The sequence below is a fragment of the Oncorhynchus mykiss genome, chromosome 10, assembly GCF_013265735.2.
Source record: "Oncorhynchus mykiss isolate Arlee chromosome 10, USDA_OmykA_1.1, whole genome shotgun sequence".
Lineage (NCBI taxonomy): Eukaryota > Metazoa > Chordata > Actinopteri > Salmoniformes > Salmonidae > Oncorhynchus > Oncorhynchus mykiss.
Genome location: NC_048574.1, coordinates 40,361,745 through 40,380,063, shown reverse-complemented (window position 1 = coordinate 40,380,063; position 18,319 = coordinate 40,361,745). Strand labels below are relative to the sequence as shown.

At 42.2% G+C, this 18,319-nt stretch overlaps 1 protein-coding gene across 5 annotated transcripts; it reads right to left on the bottom strand.

Moving 5' to 3' along the window:
- Positions 1-1,141: 1,141 nt before the first annotated feature.
- Positions 1,142-13,868, bottom strand: LOC110533875 (PHD finger protein 12). 5 transcript variants are annotated; one of them, XM_021618447.2, is made up of 14 exons: positions 13,281-13,868; positions 12,807-13,183; positions 12,270-12,451; positions 11,037-11,109; positions 9,099-9,649; positions 5,625-5,757; positions 5,358-5,522; positions 5,051-5,209; positions 4,133-4,937; positions 3,881-4,027; positions 3,525-3,623; positions 3,317-3,399; positions 2,990-3,128; positions 1,142-2,823 (listed from the first exon to the last, which is right to left on the bottom strand). In XM_021618447.2, the coding sequence occupies exons 2-14, from the start codon at positions 12,870-12,872 to the stop codon at positions 2,435-2,437; spliced, it is 2,991 nt and encodes a 996-aa protein (XP_021474122.2). In that variant the 5' UTR covers positions 12,873-13,183; positions 13,281-13,868; the 3' UTR covers positions 1,142-2,434. The 5 variants fall into 5 exon arrangements, with proteins under 5 accessions (XP_021474122.2, XP_021474121.2, XP_021474123.2 ...); XM_021618446.2 differs by having other exon boundaries at positions 13,431-13,868; XM_021618448.2 differs by having other exon boundaries at positions 12,807-12,986; positions 13,431-13,868.
- Between the last annotated feature and the right edge of the window lie 4,451 nt (positions 13,869-18,319).

Sequence of the window (18,319 nt, the reverse complement as noted above, 5' to 3'; positions counted from 1 at the left end):
AACGACATCTTGTTTCTTTTCATCCTGCAAAACTCCCCAGTCTTTGCAATTTCTTTTCATCCTGAAAAACTCCCCAGTCTTTGCCAATGTCAAGCATACCCATACCATGATGCAGCCACCACCATATTTGACAGTAAAGAGGCAGTTATTCAGTGATGTGTATTGGATTTTCCCCAACATAAGGCTTGCATTTAGGCCAAAAAGTGTATTCCTTTGCAGTATTACTTTAGTGCCTTGTTGCATTCAGGATGCATGTTTTGGAACATTTGTATTCTTCTTTTCACTGTCATTTAGGTCATCACTGTAGTCACTACAATGTTGTGGATCCTTCTGTTTTCTCCCATCACAGCCATAGGACTCTGTAGCTGTTTTAAAACCACTAATGGCCTCATGTTGACATCCCTGAGCAGTTTCCTTCCTGTCCTGCAGCTCAGTTCAGAAGGACAACTGTATCTTTGATGTGTCTGGGTGGTTTAATACATCCTCACCATGCTTACAGACATGCTCCAGAACTTTGGCAACCAGTATTTTTGTAAACCTCCAACTTTGGGCTGGTGTGAATATGTAGGACATACATGCATAATTGATGACCAGAAGGAGTCTTACCTCAATTAGCCATGAAATCCCTAGTTTGAAAGCAACTGTTTTCTGGAAGCTGTGCTGCAACATTTTCCCCTCACCTGGGCCAGCCCCCTAGCAATTCTAGCTTCAGCCCCTTACCATTGCCCCTTACCATTTCAATGGCAGCTAGCAAGATGCACCCAGCAGAGCAGGGAAGAGCACAATGACATGGTGCACATATCTGCATGTGACTAGTTTGGGACCACTTTTGGCTTGTGAGTGCTACAGTACTTTTTATTTTATACAAAAGTATCTCTTTAAAGAGATATTCAATGTTTGATTTGTTATTGCTACCCATCTATCAATCACGGCCATTCTTTGAGGTTTTTGAAAAGCTCCCTGGTCTGTGTAGTTGAAATTCAATACTTGACTGAAGGACCTTGCATGGGGGACAGAGGAAGGAGTAGTCATTCAAAAACCATGTCACACAGTGAGCCCATATAACTTGTTAAGCCAAAATGTACTCATGAACTAATTTATGCTTGCCTAAACAAATGGGGGTGAATACTTGTGCAACAACTATATTTTAGTTACTTCATTTATTAATTTGTAGAATTTTATTTCACTGACATGAAGCATCTCGTGTAGATCAATGACAAAATATAAAAAATAAAATCCATTTCCATCCTACTTTGTAATGCAACAAAAATGTGAAAAAAATTCCAAAAGGGATGAACACGTATGATACCCACTGTATTCCATATAATAGAGTTACACTATGAGGAGTATAATGACAACAAGATGTCTATTATGTACAGTTCAGACATCAGGTCTTACAGAAGGAATGTATAGGTCTAAAAACAGCCTAAAATGGCCACATTCTTGATAAAAAAAAAAAAGTTTGTGATACAAAATGTAAAAAAACATGTCAAACATCCTTCCTCCCAATGTGAGAATTGCCAGAACAATCGGATACCAAAAATATTTTCGGGCTATGCTGGCATGGAATCGCCCAATTGGTTGTTAGCGACGAATGAAATGACAGAAGCCACAGTCTTCACTGACGCTTAAAAATCTTTAGGTATTTACAGTGACTATGACAGACAAGAAACCAAGTCAAAGTTGCTTTGTATTTACAGAGTACATGACAAAGTTCAGATGAATTATTTCTAAAAACAGACACTTGAAAAAAAACTGGACTAAAACTTTTGAAAACTACTGCACCAAATTCACATGAAGCACTGGAAAGATTTAAAAGCCAAAATGGCCATAATTGAAGTTTGCATACAGAATCCTATGCTTCCCTTGTTCTATGTTAAAATTATTCTTAATCATGTATATTTTGTGTGTGTGTATTTCAACACACACGACCATGTATACAACATGTATGCATAAGCATGGATGTGTACACGTATGTTTGAATATAGTGCTACTGGAGTGCAATAGTAGCAAAACAAACATCTGAACACAACTACATTTTCAGATACAGTACACAAACTAAATTTATAAAAAGTAAATCAAAGTTGCATTTTCAGAGGAAAAAAAAAAAGTTTATGCCATCATTACTGGCAAAAATAGAATGATTGGAGTTCTTTACAAGTATGCTGGAAACCTGGTGATGTTTACATTTCTTCACATAATGTCAACGATAAACCATCCCCCTTTTTCAAAGCCAATTCAAAAACGTTCAGAAAATTGTCCAGTTACAAAAAATAACAATACAAATTGTATGTGCAATTTGCCCACAAAATCTGACTGAAAAATACTTCATTTCATGCAAATGTATGAACATCAAAAAAGCTCTCTCTTTTTGATGCAGTATACAAGTATAGCTGCTGAGGCTGGTTCTTGTTGCTGAGGGGACATGATTGGGCTAGGGGACAGGGTTAGGGTGCAGCACTGGCACTTGGTGGAGCTGGGAGGTGGACGTGTGCTTGTCAGAGGGTTCTGTTCCCTCCTGGCACTGGGGGGTGGCAGTGGTGGTAGTTGGGTTGTTAAAGGTTTCCTCTTTGGGCTGCTTGCAGGCAAACTCTGTAATACTGAAGACAAACTGCATGCAGCCCAGCTTGACGAAGCTGCCGTGATGGAGCAGGGCAGTGCCCTCCCAGCCTGCTCCACTGCCCCCGATCAGACTGGAGCTGCTGGCCTTGCAGTCGCAGCAGGGGCTAGAAGGAGTCACCTGACACGGTCTCATCACCCCCTCCTCTAGCACCATGGGCTCCGCTGCCCCTTCCTCTTCCTGCTTCCTCCTCTTGCAGCGCTCTGCGGGTTACAAGCATTACAAAACACTCAGACCTTTGAACACCATCACCTGTCTCTGCTTTAACAACATTAGGAAACATGGCATGTCAGAGCATGGTCCTTTATCAGAGGTAAATGTTAATTGCTTCCTGTTTCTATAGGAGGCCATGAGAGGAGCTCCACTCACTGATAATGTTCTGCACTTTGGAGACCAGGCTGCTGGAGGGGCTTGGCCCAGTCTTCTCAGAGAAGTCACAGGAGTACAGCACATTGTCCACCGTTGTCCCATGTTCACTGTAGTTGAGGAGCTCATACTGCTTGGTGTTCTGATCAAGGCAAGAGCAGTTACAGAATGCAATATTTAATTCACAGAGCAGCTTCTAAAACAAATCCCCGAAACAAGAAAAAAATAAATATCAAATGTATTTATACTGTATTTCTTCACAGTTCACAAATTATTGTAAAATGTATTCCAAAACCAAGTACATGTTTAAATGTGAAATGACCCACTCACCTCATCATAGAAGATACAGGCATGTTTTCCTGAAACATAATTACAATGACCATAGTTTGTAAGGCACACGTCCATGTCAGCGCCTGCAAATAACAAGACATAACCTCAAGTCAGCAAAATCTGCCAGGGATGGAAGACACCTTTACATGAATAGAAGGTCCTGTTATTGGGTCATGTTGTGTTATTTGGGATTGGGAGTGAATCTTACCAGTTCCTATGTACAGGCTTCTGTAGCACATACGGACAGCTCCTCCTTTCCCAGTCAAAGGATAAAACACAGCCCTGGCCTGGATATTCTTGTTTTGTGCTGAGAAAGAAGATAACACATTCTCTTCCTCACAATGCTGCAATATACAGAGCAGTTAAATGTAACAATACAGGATAAACTAACTAAGGGATGATTTTACAAACATAAAAGGGGGATATAAGTAATGGACAGCAATATAAATGGACAGAATAATAGGAGTGAAGATGGTAAGGTTAGTGAGGGAATGGACAGTGAGTCAGTTAGGTAGAAATATAGGGAATACAAAATGGTGTTGATAATGAAAAAGGTTCTCTTACCTTCTGTAGGCTGGGGTTGTGGAACAGGAGGTAGGCTGATACAGCTGCTCTGTGGAGGGGAAGGGGCTTTAGGCCCAAACAGCTGCTGGATCCTCTGCCAGGCCAGGAGTTCAATTAACTTCTCATCCAGACTACTCATCTGAATCTCTGGAAAATTATCATGTTGTTAGCAAAAAGAGAATGAATTCAGTGTGGATCCAACTTTTCTTCACCAATCTAAAATGTGTCTTATTAAAATCAGGTGAGACTTACCACCATGGCAGTCTGCCACAGCCTTCAGACAGCTGGACAGGTCTACCATAGAGAAAGAGCTGGGGAGCAGAGGACCACTCCTGGTGGTCACAGCATCACGACTGACTTTCCCATCTGCTGGTGGGGTGGAGCCCAGCTTGGTCATCCTCTTGATCTGGTATGGTGCTCTGGGTGGAGTGAGGGCACAGGACCCCACAGTGCTGCTGCTACTACTGGTTAGAGCAGGGCCCTGTGTGCCTGGGGAGGGTCTGTGAGGTGGAGAGGGGCCTCTGAGGTCTGGTTTGAAGGGACAGGTGGATGAGGAGGCCGTCCCTTCACAGGGTCTTAAGAGGGTGTTCTCGGTCTTGACCACAGCTTTACCAGTGTGGTTGGGTGACTCCGGGCTGGAAGCTGCAGGTGTCTGAGGAACAGGCCTATCAAGACCTGAGGGCTCTCTCAGCTTGTGGAGGTTGTCCTGTCTGCAGGCCTCTGGACTCCCATTGGTCCAAGCCCGCTGCTCCTCCAGGGGACCGTTAACATTACTGGGCCCACAGTTGTGACAAGGCTTCTCTGTACACATGCTACACTTCCCTTCCTTGAGTGCAGGCGCCCCCTGGAGGCAAACTGCTGCACTGTCAGCTTTAGGCTTGGAGGCTGGCGACTCAGTCTGGTTAGAAGTGCACACAGCACTAGCCTCCTCTGCTGTGACACAGGGTTTGATGTCGGCCATGTCCGTCTTCCCAGAGTCCCATTCGGACGACAGCTTCTGCTTGGCTGACAGATGTCTCACTATGCTGCACTGGAGTGTGATGACGTCTCTGAGCCACTAGGAGACAACACAGGAAAACAGAACACATTCAATCAGTATTAAAGATGTGGGATTTGTTTACTCTCATGAGACATTGTATATCACTGCTGGGTAACACACCAGTTACCTACCTCCTGTTGCTCATCCTCACTGGTTAAGTGCTGAGAGGGTGTAAAGTGCTGCTGAGGGGCTTCTGAACTGCTGTTACAGACCAGCTCCCCGTTGCGGATCCCTGCCGGGGCAATCATGGCCGGGGGACACTTGTACTGGGACTTTATAGAATCAGGGACCTGTCGAGAGACACACACACACACACGTGTCTAGTTACAAGATGTGACAACAGTGAGCACAGTGGTGTGTTATACATGTCACCTCATCTGTCAGAGGAAGCACTGTTGTAACCCACAGTCGTAGTAGTACAGAGACTAGCAGGCTGACCTTGAGGGTTTTCTTCAGCTGTGTGTGGGCTCCTCGGCGGACGGGGGTGTTGAGACGATGCACCCGCTGCAGGAAGTCCACCTTGACGGCATGCTGGGACATCCTGTCCTGAAACTGGTCAAACAGCTGGCAGCGACCGCTCAACGGCAGGCTCCTCTGCTTCAGCTGGGAGAGGGGCACAACCATTAAAACAACATCAACACGTTTTCAATACGTAGATGTGACCATAAAATAAAAAGAGGTTTGTACAGGCTTTAGCTTACTTACCACCATGTGTTCTATGTGATTGGGACACATCCACTTGCCCACAGGCATGGCAGTAAGAGGGGGGTCCAGACAGTCCATGTGGAACAGGAGGGGGCAATAGTCACACTGGATTAATGGTGCCAACCTGCAGCTCCTACAGCACAGAGGAGATTCACAAAAACACGGGTTAGATTTATGACAAACAAATAAACTGCAAAATATCCTCAAAATAGAGCTAGGGGTAGTCTGCGCTAATAGTTTGGTGGAAAGAGGGGATCACTTGAGGGCCAGAGACGAATGGATTTCCAACCCACACTAGCTAGGTTTCCATCCAAATGGAGTGGAGTGTGAGATGGAGCTCTCGGGCTCCGAGCCCTGGGAGTCGTCCTCCACGTCTAGCATGTGATCATCCATGTCATTCATGCGAATATTCTAAAATATGCATAAAGAAAACATGTACATTTCCCTGCAGTGGGGTTTCCACCAAACCGACTTGTTGCAGATAAAAAACAGCGCTTGCTAGTCAACATAACGAGATCATTATGGATAAGAGCGAGAAAATGTGTACTTGTCAAAAGGCAGTCAAGCGTCGATGATCATGTCACCAGCATAATGTCACCTTGATATTTGTTGGAAAGGAGCATCAAGCTCATTACATGCACTTTCAACGCCCTGTGAAGTTCATCACAACTTAATTCATGTAGCCTAGCCTAATAAACTGCATGGTTTCCTGAGTCGTAGTGGGAGGATCTCACACACACACCATTGTGACAAAACAATGTCCCACTATGTCAAATTAACAAATTCTCTTAATTTATAAAATTATACCAACATTTCCTGTTTCCATCACAGCTGCAGTGATTTTTATTTTATACGGAATGACTTTACTTGCATGAAAACTGTGGATGGAAATGTGGTTACTGTCTGGAATCCTGGCAGTCACTGTCTGTGGCAGAGACCCTAAGCCAAGCCCCATCATTCCAGAATATATGAAATGCTCAGTGAGATAGTTTGAATTCCCCTTTCTCTCTGGCCAGCCATGTGGTTGTGCATTCTGTGGTATTCCTGAATAGCCAAGGCTCTGATGCCAGCACAGAGGCACTCTAGAGAGTGTGGTAAGTAACACAAAAAAACAAAACTACAGAACATTTTGGTGCATTGCTGAAATAAACATCAAGACAAACTCTACAACCCCTCTAAAGAATATTTAAAAAAATAAAAGGGTCAGTCAGTCATATATATATATATATATATACACACATCTCCCCAGAAAAAGAAGGAAAGCAAACACCTAACAAACACATGTACAGTGCATTCGGAAAGTATTAAGACCACTTGATCTTTTCCACATTTTGTTATGTTATAGCATTATTCAAAAATCGATTAACTAAAAACATTTCTCAATCTACACACAATACCTCATAATGACAAAGAGAAAACAGGTGTTCAGAAATGTTTGCCAATTTATTAAAAATACATAAGTATTCAGACCCTTTGCTATGAGACTAAAAATTGAGCTCAGGTGCATACGGTTTCCATTGATCATCCTTGAGATGTTTCTACAACTTGATTGGAGTCCACCTGTGGTCAATTCAAATGATTGGGAAAGGTACACACCTGTCTATACAAGGTCCCACAGTTGATAGTGCATGTCAGAGCAAAAACCAAGCCATGATGTCAAAGGAATTTCCCGTAGAGCTCCGAGACAGGATTGTGTTGAGGCACAGATCTGGGGAAGGGTACCAAAACATTTCTGCAGCATTGAAGGGGAGAAGGGCCTTGTTCAGGACCAAGAACCTGATGGACACTGACAAAGATCCAGAGTTCCTCTGTGGAGAACCTTTGAAAAGGACAACCAGCTCTGCAACACTTCACCAATCAGGCCTTTATGGTAGTGGCCAGACAGAAGCCACTCTTCAGTAAAAGGCACATGACAGCACGCTTAGGATAGGATTCTCTGGTCTGATGAATCCAAGATTGAACTTTTTGGCCTGAAGGCCAAGTGTCACATCTGGAGGAAACTTGGTACCATCCCTACGGTGAAGCATGGTAGAGGCAGCATCATGCTGTGGGGATGTTTTTCAGCAGCAGGGACTGGGAAACTAGTCAGGATCGAGGGAAAGATAAACAGAGCAAAGTATAGAGAGATCATTGATGAAGTGTGCGCTGGACCTCAGAATGGGGCAAAGGTTCACCAGGAGTGGCTTCGGGATAAGTCTATGAATGTCCTCGAGTGGCCCCAGCCAGAGCCCGGACTTGAACCTGATCAAACATCTCGGTAGACACATGAAAATAGCTGTACAGCGACACTGCCCATCCAACCTGACAGAGCTTGAGAGGATCTGCAGAGAAGAATGGGAGAAACTTCCCAAATACAGATGTGCCAAGCTTGTAGCGTCATTCCATCAGCAAGGGCATTGAAGATGAAACATGGCTGGGTCTTTCAGCATGACAATGATCCCAAACACACCACCCGGGCAACGAAGGAGTGGCTTCGTAAGAAGCATTTCAAGGTCCTGGAGTGGCCTAGCCAGTCTCCAGATCTCAACCCCATAGAAAATCTTTAGAGGGAGTTGAAAGTCTGTGTTGCCCAGCAACAGCCCCAAAACATCACTGCTCTAGAGGAGATCTGCATGGAGGAATGGGCCAAAATACCAGCAACAGTGTGTGAAAACCCTGTGAAGACTTACAGAAAACATTTGACCTCTGTCATTACCGACAAAGGGTATATAACAAAGTATTGAGATAAGTATTTGGTCAATAACAAAAGTTTATTTTCCACCATAATTTGCAAATAAATTAATAAAAAATCTTACAATGAGATTTTCTGGATTTTTTCTCTCTCATTTTGTCAGTCATAGTTGAAGTGTACCTATGATGAAAATTACAGGCCTCTCATCTTTTTAAGTGGGAGAACTTGCACAATTGGTGGCTGACTAAATACTTTTTTGCCCCACTGTATGTAAATATGATATTTCAGTTTATTGTTTATACATTTGCAAAAATGTCTAAACCTGTTTTTGCTTTGTCATTATGGGGTATTGTGTAAATTGATGAGGGGAAAAAACGATTAATCAATTTTAGAATAACAATTTTCTTGGGGCAAAAGGTCAGAACTTCTGAATGCACAGATATACATGTATATAGCACCCCTTGTGTGCACTTATGATAATACGGTATACACATGTACAGAAACGGTATGAAGTATGAAAATGTTAATATGACCCAACAGTAGTATACTGTATATTTTCATAGTAAACCATGCAATAATTTATATGCCTTTTAAAATGAGTGTCAAAACAGCTGTGAAATAATGTGTGATCTGCATATAACTGGGTAAAGAATCTCCTTTCCGGATTTGTTCGCAACGCCTAGTAATGTATGTAACATCTGGTACCAAAAAATCCCAGTTAGCCTACACAAAAACATTTGGTTTATTAAAAGAAAGGCACTGATATATGGTTATTAAAACAATGGCCTTGCTGTTGTCCGTACCTGCCACAGGGATAGCAGACCTTCACCGGTAGTGGGACCAGCCCATTGTGGTCCAGCTCATGCTGCAGTCGCTTCACATTCTTCCCTGTCATCTCATCTCTCCTCCTTTTTTTACTGGTTCCTGGAAGTGCAGTTGTGCAGGTGAGCTCATTGGGAAGCTGGAACTGCGTGGGGTTCCTCTCCATGGCTGCTGCTATCAGAAGATCAAAGGGCCTCTTGAGGTGTGGGGTGGAGCTCTCGGGCTCTGAGCCCTGCGAGTCGTCCTCCACGTCTAGCATGTCATCATCCATGTCGTTCTGCTCCGAGGGCGTGGCGGTGTCTGTGGAGGCGGTGGAGGTTGGGGTGTTGGGTCTACTGCTGGGCCTCCTCTCCAGGAGACGGACCTGGGCCACAGCTGCAGCTCTCAGGCCTGTGGTGCCTCCTACTGCTGCCGTGGGGTCCAGCCTCAGGGTGCCCGGGGCCAGCTCGAACTCTGCTGCAGGAGAGGGAGACTGCTTAGACAGCTGGCGGTCCAGCAGACCATTCATCTGCTCCTTCTTTATCTCCCGCTTCTATGACACAAGAAACACAATGTGTTAACAGTCTGAACAGCCCTGATTAAACCAGTCTCAAACTATTTTTGATTTTTATTAGGATCCCCATCAGCCGACGCCAATGGCGGTAACTAGTCTTACTAGTGTCCAACGTATAAAGAAAATGCCATTACATACAAAAGACTTAACACAGCCATGCAATCTCTATAGACAAACATTGGTAGTAGAATGGCCTTACTGAAGAGCTCAGTAACTTTTGACGTGGCGCCGTCATAGGATGCAAACGTTCCAAAAAGTCAGTTTGTCAAATTTCTGCCCCGGTCAACTGTATGTGCTGTTATTGTGAAGTGGAAACGTCTAGGAGCAACAACAGCTCAGCTGCGAAGTGGTAGGCCACACAAGCACAAAGAACAGGCCCGCCGGGTGCTGAAGCGCGTAAAAAAAGAACCTGTCCTCGGTTGCAACACTCACTACAAAGTTCCAAACTGACTCTGGAAGCAACGTCAGCACAAGATCTATTCATCGGGAGCGTCATTAAATGGGTTTCCATGGCCGAGCAGCCGCACACAAGCCTAAGCTCACCATGCACAATGCCAATCGCCGGCTGAAGTGGTGTAAAGCTCACCACTATTGGACTTTGGAGCAGTGGAAACATTCTCTGGAGTGATGAATCATGCTTCACCATCTGATAGTCCGGACTAATCTGGGTTTGGCAGATGCCAGGAGAACGCTACCTGCCTGAAAGCATACTGCCAACTGTAAAGTTTGGTGGAGGAGGAATTATAGTCTGGGGCCGTTACATTTTTGGGGCTAGGCCTGTTAGTTCCAGTGAAGGGAAATCTTAACGCTACAGCATATGAAATTCTAGAAGATTATGTGTTTCCAGCTTCTTGGAAACAGTTTGGGGAAGGACTTTTCCTGTTTCAGCATGACAATGCTCCTGTGCACAAAACGAGGTCCATACAGAATTTTTTTTCTTTGAGATTGGTGTGGAAGAACATGACAGGCCTGCACAGAGCAGTGACCTCAACCCCATCGAACACCTTTGGGATGAATTGGAACGCCGACTGCGAGCTAGGCCTAATCGCCCAACATTAGTGCCCGACCCCACTTATGCTTGTGGCTGAATGTAAATAAGTCCCTGCAGCTATGTTCCAACATCTTGTGGAAAGCCTTCCCAGAAGAGTAGAGGCTCTTATAGCAGCAAAGGGGGGGACCAACTCCGTATTATGTCCATGATATTGGAATGAGATGTCGACGAGCACGAGCAAGTGTCCACATACTTTTGGTCATGTAGTGTACATGACAGTACATACACAAAAAGTAGGTCACATATCCAAATGACGGAAGCAGTCAACATAAAACATGGGAAGTTTGTGGTGGTGTTAACATAGATTTGACTCACCTTCCTACGCACCATGCAGCGATGACACATCCAGTCTCCAGGGGGCAGCATCTCCTTACTCAGAGGTGGGTTGCTGCAGGGAGTTCAACGCAAATCAGCAATTCATAACGTCCAATGCCCTCACAATGTAACCTGGTTTACAAGTTCCAGAGGTATGGCGTTAAGGATATTTTCCTACATTGAAATAACTGTGGAAATGCTAGAGACCTGTAGCTGATGAAAGCCAGGGGAGAGGGAATTAATTATATTAAGGGCTCTTTTTGGGCAGAGTGCCAAGGTCCCTGGGCACAGTCTCACAGTTCCGTGGCAAAGGTATGTGTTGAATCTATTGAAAAGGATGTTGGTCCAAAACCAACATCGACTCATTCAAGCTTTCCAAGAAAGACCGACTGCAGTGATTTAAAAAGAGGAGCACTACCATAATAAATAAACAATTCACTTTCCTCAGCAAAAACCTTTCATGCTCTATGAAACTGTTAAGGCAACAATCCAAGGGCATTGATAACACTATTCTAGAAGGAAAACAACAAAACAATTAACTCTGTCGAACTGTAGTCCAGGCTAAGAGTAGAAAGGCCCTGGGAGGTGCTTCATGGCACCAAACAGCAGCCCTGATCTGCTCAGGCCACTGTCCCAGCAGCACATGCCATGGTTAATGATTATTTATACTGTCAATGAGGCAGCACACTGCACAGTCAGGTTCCCTGAGCTCCCCATTGCCTCAGCAGAAATCTCAACTAAACCTCACCAACATCTGCAAGCTCATTAAATACTGGAAATGGCTGTTAGGAGAGTAGTAAGTGGTGTGTGGACTGGAGAATGAGCTAAATGTATGCCAAAAATATGTCTTCCTTGACTGAAGAGAAGCATGGCTAAGTAGCTAAGTGCAGAATTTAGTGCAGACATGTCTTCTGCACATAAAATGGTCAACAACACACACTACAGTAGTTATATACAAGTACAAAGCTACAGTTTTAACATGTAGACCCAACCAATAGGGTGGCGGAATAAACACCATGTAGACCTAACCAATAGGGTGGCAGAATACACGTCTCGTGGTGTTGAAAAACTGAGCTACAGCGCCCCAATGTGGCAACTATTGTGCATTAGATTAGCTGACAATGGTCAACTGCTTCCCACAAAGTTAAGTCAACCACAAATGCTGCCTTGCACCTTGGTAGGAACACTGGGAAGTCATTACTGTAAATGGAAATATATCAATCATAAACATACCAGCACTGTAGATGAAAGGCGGCGGGACAATGATCACAGCAGAGGAGGTCACCCCCCTCTCTGCAACTGTCACAGGTGTCGTGATTCGTGGCTCTCCCCGCTCTCCGTGCGTTTTTATCTGGTTTCCGACCTCTTTTTTCTCCATCTTCAGACTTGGGAGGCGCGAGCAATGCTTGTATTTGCTACAAAGTATCAGCAAACGAGTACAGGGATACATTTGATTATCTGCATTGTTGCACAGTATCTACTGTAGTGTCAAGTCTGCCACACAACAACAAACCAATTTAATGAGCTAGCTACAAAGTAACACCTTCAGTCAATGGTTTGACTTGATACTTTTTGATGACATGACTTCTGGCAGAGGTTAGCTAGAGAGCAATGGCGTCCTGTAGAGTTAGCTAGAAAGCTAGCTACAAACGTTGGCCACTGGGCCCTAACCAACTACCTAGCAAGCTTCTACTAGAAACAAACAAAAAAAAGAGAACAAAACTTTTCTTAGTTATTTTCTCATCATGATAGTAATAGTAAAGGCTTTACCTGCATAAGACCACCAGAAGTGTCAAGATCGTAGACAATCGTTGGGGTCTCCATTTTATCCCACATTCAAACACAGCCGAAGTGAGCAAGCAATCAGCTCTGTTTAACGAATACTTCAAGCAATGTCTGACAAGAGGCGATATCCTCACTGTCAGCAGATTATTTCCCAAACAACGCTGTCTTGAAAAAAAAAACAAGTTCCTATTGGTTAGTTTGCTAATTGTTAGTGAAATGGAGAACACACTGTTGATCCCAGTAAGATCCAAAGCCTCCCTTCAGTTCAAAGACGAAGTCCTTTCTTCATGAAATCCTTGGCTTAGCTAGCTAACGTTAGCATGGTTGTCCTTAATAGGTTATCTTCCGCTTCGTTGTCCCAACTGTGTAATGCAAAAAAGACAAAACAGTACTTCTCTTGTTGCCAAATTGGAGAAAAGATAAGGTACAATACCACAGATATTCGGCTTTTGGACTTACTACTGAGGCCTAGCTTTGTACATTATGGTGCTTGTCCCTACGCCGGTGGTTGAAGCTAACGTTAGCTATGATGCTGTTTATAGAGGCAGAGGCATATCTGTTCCCTTCCATATTAAATACGGCTATAAAATAACACAGTATCTCACATACCTGACATATACTTGCAAATAGATGAAGTACTGTCCTTATATACGGGTAAAAACAGTGCCGAAACTCTAGAAAGCTAAATGGTTATTGTTGTTGTGAAGAAACACTAGCTAGCTTGCTAAGCATCACCCCTGATACTGCTTCCTTCAGCCTCACCACGGAGTTGGCGCAAATTTGCGTAGAACGACGTTTTGAGCATGCGCTCTACAACCGCGCACTGTTCTTGGTAGAGGCAAACATGGGCGTTTCGAGTAGCAGCTTGAGCTTTGGGTACAAGGAACACGATAACCTAGAACATAATCAAAATATTGTCATCCGTGGAAAATAATTGTCATAAATCATATCAGGAATTTGGTTGTTCTGTTAGGGTGAACAATGATTGCAAGCTTATTGACTTTGGCAACTGTAACTGGCCAGAAAACAAACGACTCATAATTCCCTTGTTCCAATAGTAAATCTGCATCCTTCTATTTGTCCTACCGACGGGGGGGTAGTCTAGGCCCAGTATAAATTCCATTCAATCTTCCTATTGACTATTCCCAGGAATCCTCATGAGGGTGTTGCCCTTTTCAATTTTAATTAAGGGAAATCGTGGAATAAATTAGAAATGGACCAATTATATTCATGAGGATTTATTTAAATTGGTGAAAATGATCATTTCCAAAAAGTCCTGGAGCTCTTGATTTAAGTGGGCCTACATTCAATAATCTGTCCCAACAATCTTCTAAAATGGATTTTCCTTACCTCTATTCACTCACAGTTACAGAGAGAAATCTGAAAATGGGCAGCCCTAATAGCGTTAGTTCACTCACCTTAATTGCAGTGGCGAATTTAGCACATAAATCTTGGTGGGGTAAAAAATACAAAAAGTGGGATGCATGCACTATAACGGCAACAAACTGTTAGGGCCTACATAAAGCTGTCCCAACAGCAGTCCCAACATCTTACCACTGCTACACCTGGCTAACAGCGGAGCCTTGTCTGGCAGCGAAACAGTTAATTTAGCCTCATTTACTGCCTTTTTAAAAAACATAGCTGATATGGCTGACTTGTTTAAACAAATGTGGTTTCTACTGACAATTGAGATGTACAAACTATGGCATAAGGGGACGACGAGCGCATAAGAGGCAATCTGTAATTTCAATTAAGACATTAATGAGCGAGCTAGGATGGAAGTAACGTTAGTCAATATAAATATTTGTTTAGATATTGAAATGTACAGCGACAGAATTCAGAACATGGGCTGTTCTTAAAGTGTTCTCCCTGTACACCAAGTCAGAACCGTAGGATAAATAAAGGGAGCATATAAGCAGACAATGAAAGCTCTTACAACATTCTATGGTTACATTTCTCTTAAACAGGTTATAGGCTAGATGTGCACCACCAAGTCAGAACAGTAGGCAAAATTAAGAGGGGTAAATAGACCAAAGTATTAGGGTGAGGCCCACAGGCCACTAACATCTTACTACACAACATACACTTAGCATTACTTTCTTAGCTACAGTAGACATATCTCCTTGGCATATCACATCATTTATGCAGCAACATACAATACAATTTTGGACTCACCTTGTTGTGCTGTGCTCACTTGAAAAGGAAGGTGGCGAGGCGGACCTTTGTGAGCCAATTTTGTCATCAAAGTCTGGCATTCTCTGGATTTATGTTGCTTTCAAAACATCTGGAGGCAGGATTTACAATTCCGAGTTGGATGACCATTCAAAACGTATTTTCCCAGTCGGAGCTTGTTTATTCCTGACTTCCCAGTTGTCTTGAACTCACTGAAGTCAAGTTTTCGCAGTTCAGAGTTAACAGTTGTTTTGAGCGCGGCACAAATCATGCTTCATTGAAAGCATGGCCGGTGTTGAATGTTTATCATTTTAAACTTGGAAAAGAGCCCCTTGATCCCAGATTTGAGACCACACAGACACTGTCACTGATTCCTTTCAAGCCACATTGAATTTGTGATTTCCAACTTGTTGTGTAATGTTTATGTCCAATGGCTGAAGAGCACCGATACGTTTTATTTATAATTTTTCTTCACTATATCTCTTCATATGATTAGGATTCAAAAGGATTTGCCAGTAGATAGTCAACTTTATTCATGACGATGACTGCTAGCTAAGATTTAGAAAGTATGATGTTGACATGATCAGTCCAATCAAAGCTTCTGTACATATAATGTGATTTGATGTCATGTTATCTGTGGCCAATGACCTTGAGCCTTCTTGGATGGGCACTTCTAACTCTATGGCAGCACCCGAAGGGCTAGAATTTTTTGAGGTCTCCTCTTAGACTTTGCGGTGAAGTAGTGTCCCCATGAGTGCTGGCTTGCACCACCACCACAGAAAGCACTGAGCTTTCTTACTCAAGAAAGCTCAGTGGAGCCGCCTTACTCAAGAAAACAAAAAAGAGACCATGTTTGTATGCTTCTTTATTAACTCAATGATATATATTATTTTTTACATTGTTTGCAAACTGATATGTGACAAGTATTAATGCCAAATAACATGCAAAACAGGCATATATTTTGTGTTATTTGTAAAAAAATAAAAAATAAAATGTGGGGCTCAAAACAGGTGGGTCAGCCCGGAATCACGGGTCGCCACTGCTTACCTGGTATATTAATCCATCCAAATCACTCCCTATGGAAATGCTGGAAATATGGATATCCTGGAGAGGAATTAGGCAGTGTGTGAGTGCATAAATAAAGTTGTGAAAACTGGAAAATAAATTCATAATGACGACAACCCCCCCCCCCCCCCCCCCCCCCCCAGAGTGTCAGAGTGAAAAACCATGCATAACTTATTTATAAAATGTATTAGTATTTAATATCATGGTGTTTATCACATCTAATTCACAAGAAATGAAAGACAAACACATAGGTAAATAGATATCTTGCCAACTTTATTTGTATTATTCTTCTCTTTTAACACACCCAAAGTCAATTGACTGACTCACTCATGTAAAGGTGCATTTCACATTTATTTTGGACCATCAATGCAATCAATCAGCAGGATATGACAGTTCTCTGTCAGAAAAGGTTCTTAATTTCTTGCAATTCTCTAAATAATTTTTAAACGATCTGACTCTCTGAGAATATTTCACAGTAATGCAGTTCTTTTTATTCAGATTTTGAGTAATAAAATATACACCCACCCTACAACTTACTCTGAATTTACAATTGTTGGGCAATCATCGTTTTGTACTAAACAGTGGGGTCCGGAATTATTGAGACCCTTGATAAAGATGAGCAAAAATGACTATAAAATGAATTATTAAAATACTAAGCTAAATTATATACAAAAATATTAACAAGTAATGTAATATTTTTTATCTCAAAAAGGTAGAAGTCTGAATCCTTGATATCCTTTGTCTGTGTTCATGGACATATCCCTTCAATACAAAACACAGGTTTTTAATGGGTTTTAAGTCCATAGTGTAGACTGAGATGGCCATTGCGAAGTGTTCAACTAATTTCTGATTTTTAGTAATACAAGCTGTGGTTTAAATTTGAAAAGGGCAGTCCATGAGCATCTGTGCAATAGATATCTAGGATCTGTAAGGATTCTGTAAGGAGGAATGATCCCTCCCAAAGTGTTCTCCAACTCATAAAACATTTTAGAAAAAGGCTCAGTGCCGTTAGGTATTGAAAGGTATTGAAAACAGGGGAGACAATCATTTTTACCCCTACCTTTTTGAGGAATTAAACAAAAAAACGAAATCTCTTTCTCTGAGCAATTGTATTGGTATAAACTAATATAATTTCCCACTTTTCTTGTTGCATACAATATACAGCAGCTCAATATTTGAATGAGATATTTTATACAGTCATTTTCGCTAATCTTTATCAAGGGTGTCAATAATTTCGGACCCCACTTAATGACCAAAGAGACTGTACATAATGATACCAAAGAAGTGAGTACATTTAACATTTATAGAGCCAACAACAAAGATAAACAATCAAAATAAAACCTGTTGTTACTTTGCAAACTCAAATTGGACTGTATTGGATTGTTAATTTTACAAAGAGAAGAAAAGTACACAAGGTTTGAATATCTGACATGCTGTTTGACGTCAGCAAGTGTTGTGGTTGGAGTTCAAGACTTTAAAGCTGCAGTATGTCATTTTTTGGTCGACCAAATTGATGTAGAAATGTGAGTGATAGATCTGTCATTATCGTTGAAAGCAAGTCTAAGAAGCTGTAGATGTGCGCTATTTTTATGCTTCCCGTTTCGTTTTCACATCTTTTACTTTCGGTTTTGTACACCAGCTTCAAACAGCTGAAAATACAATTGAAAATATATTTCACAGAGGTTTAGATGGTACAATGTTTCTCTACACATTAGGTCACTTGTTTTGTCACATTAACTGAAATTAAGCAAACTATTAGAATTAGAACAACCAGGAAATGGCAGAGCGATTTCTGCATATTGCACTTTTAAGCAGTGCATTTTCTTGTGTGGAAAGACAGAAACTAATGACAGCAATAATCAAGGGGTAGCCCATGAGCATTCCTATGTACATGAAGATGGTGTACTTTACAGAATAGCACTTTGTAGAAGATGGCATATTATATTCATGGCCTCCCTTCATTGAATTGATGCATACTCTCAATGCAGATGGCATGACAAGAGAAAGCTGTTGGGATTTGACATTAGTTTAATCAAGGAGATAGTGGAGTATTCGCCAACTCTATACCAGCCATGAGGAGGAGCTTAACACTGTGGGCTATACATTACAAGTACACTATCGGTCAAACGTTTTAGAGCACCTACTCATTCAAGGGTTTTTCTTTATTTGGACTATTTTCTACATTGTAGACTAATAGTGAATATATCAAAACTATGAAATAACACATATGGAACCACGTAGTTACCAAAAAAGTGTTAATA

Bases quoted from the DNA above. Each gene is read 5' to 3' on its own strand.
- LOC110533875 (XM_036990263.1), bottom strand. From the start codon at position 12,872: ATGTGGGATAAAATGGAGACCCCAACGATTGTCTACGATCTTGACACT. The intron at 9,650-11,036 runs GTGAGTCAAATC...CTTGTGTCATAG, and splicing joins GCTGCATGGTGCGTAGGAAG to AAGCGGGAGATAAAGAAGGA. The intron at 4,938-5,050 runs GTAGGTAACTGG...GTTGTCTCCTAG, and splicing joins GTGAGGATGAGCAACAGGAG to TGGCTCAGAGACGTCATCAC.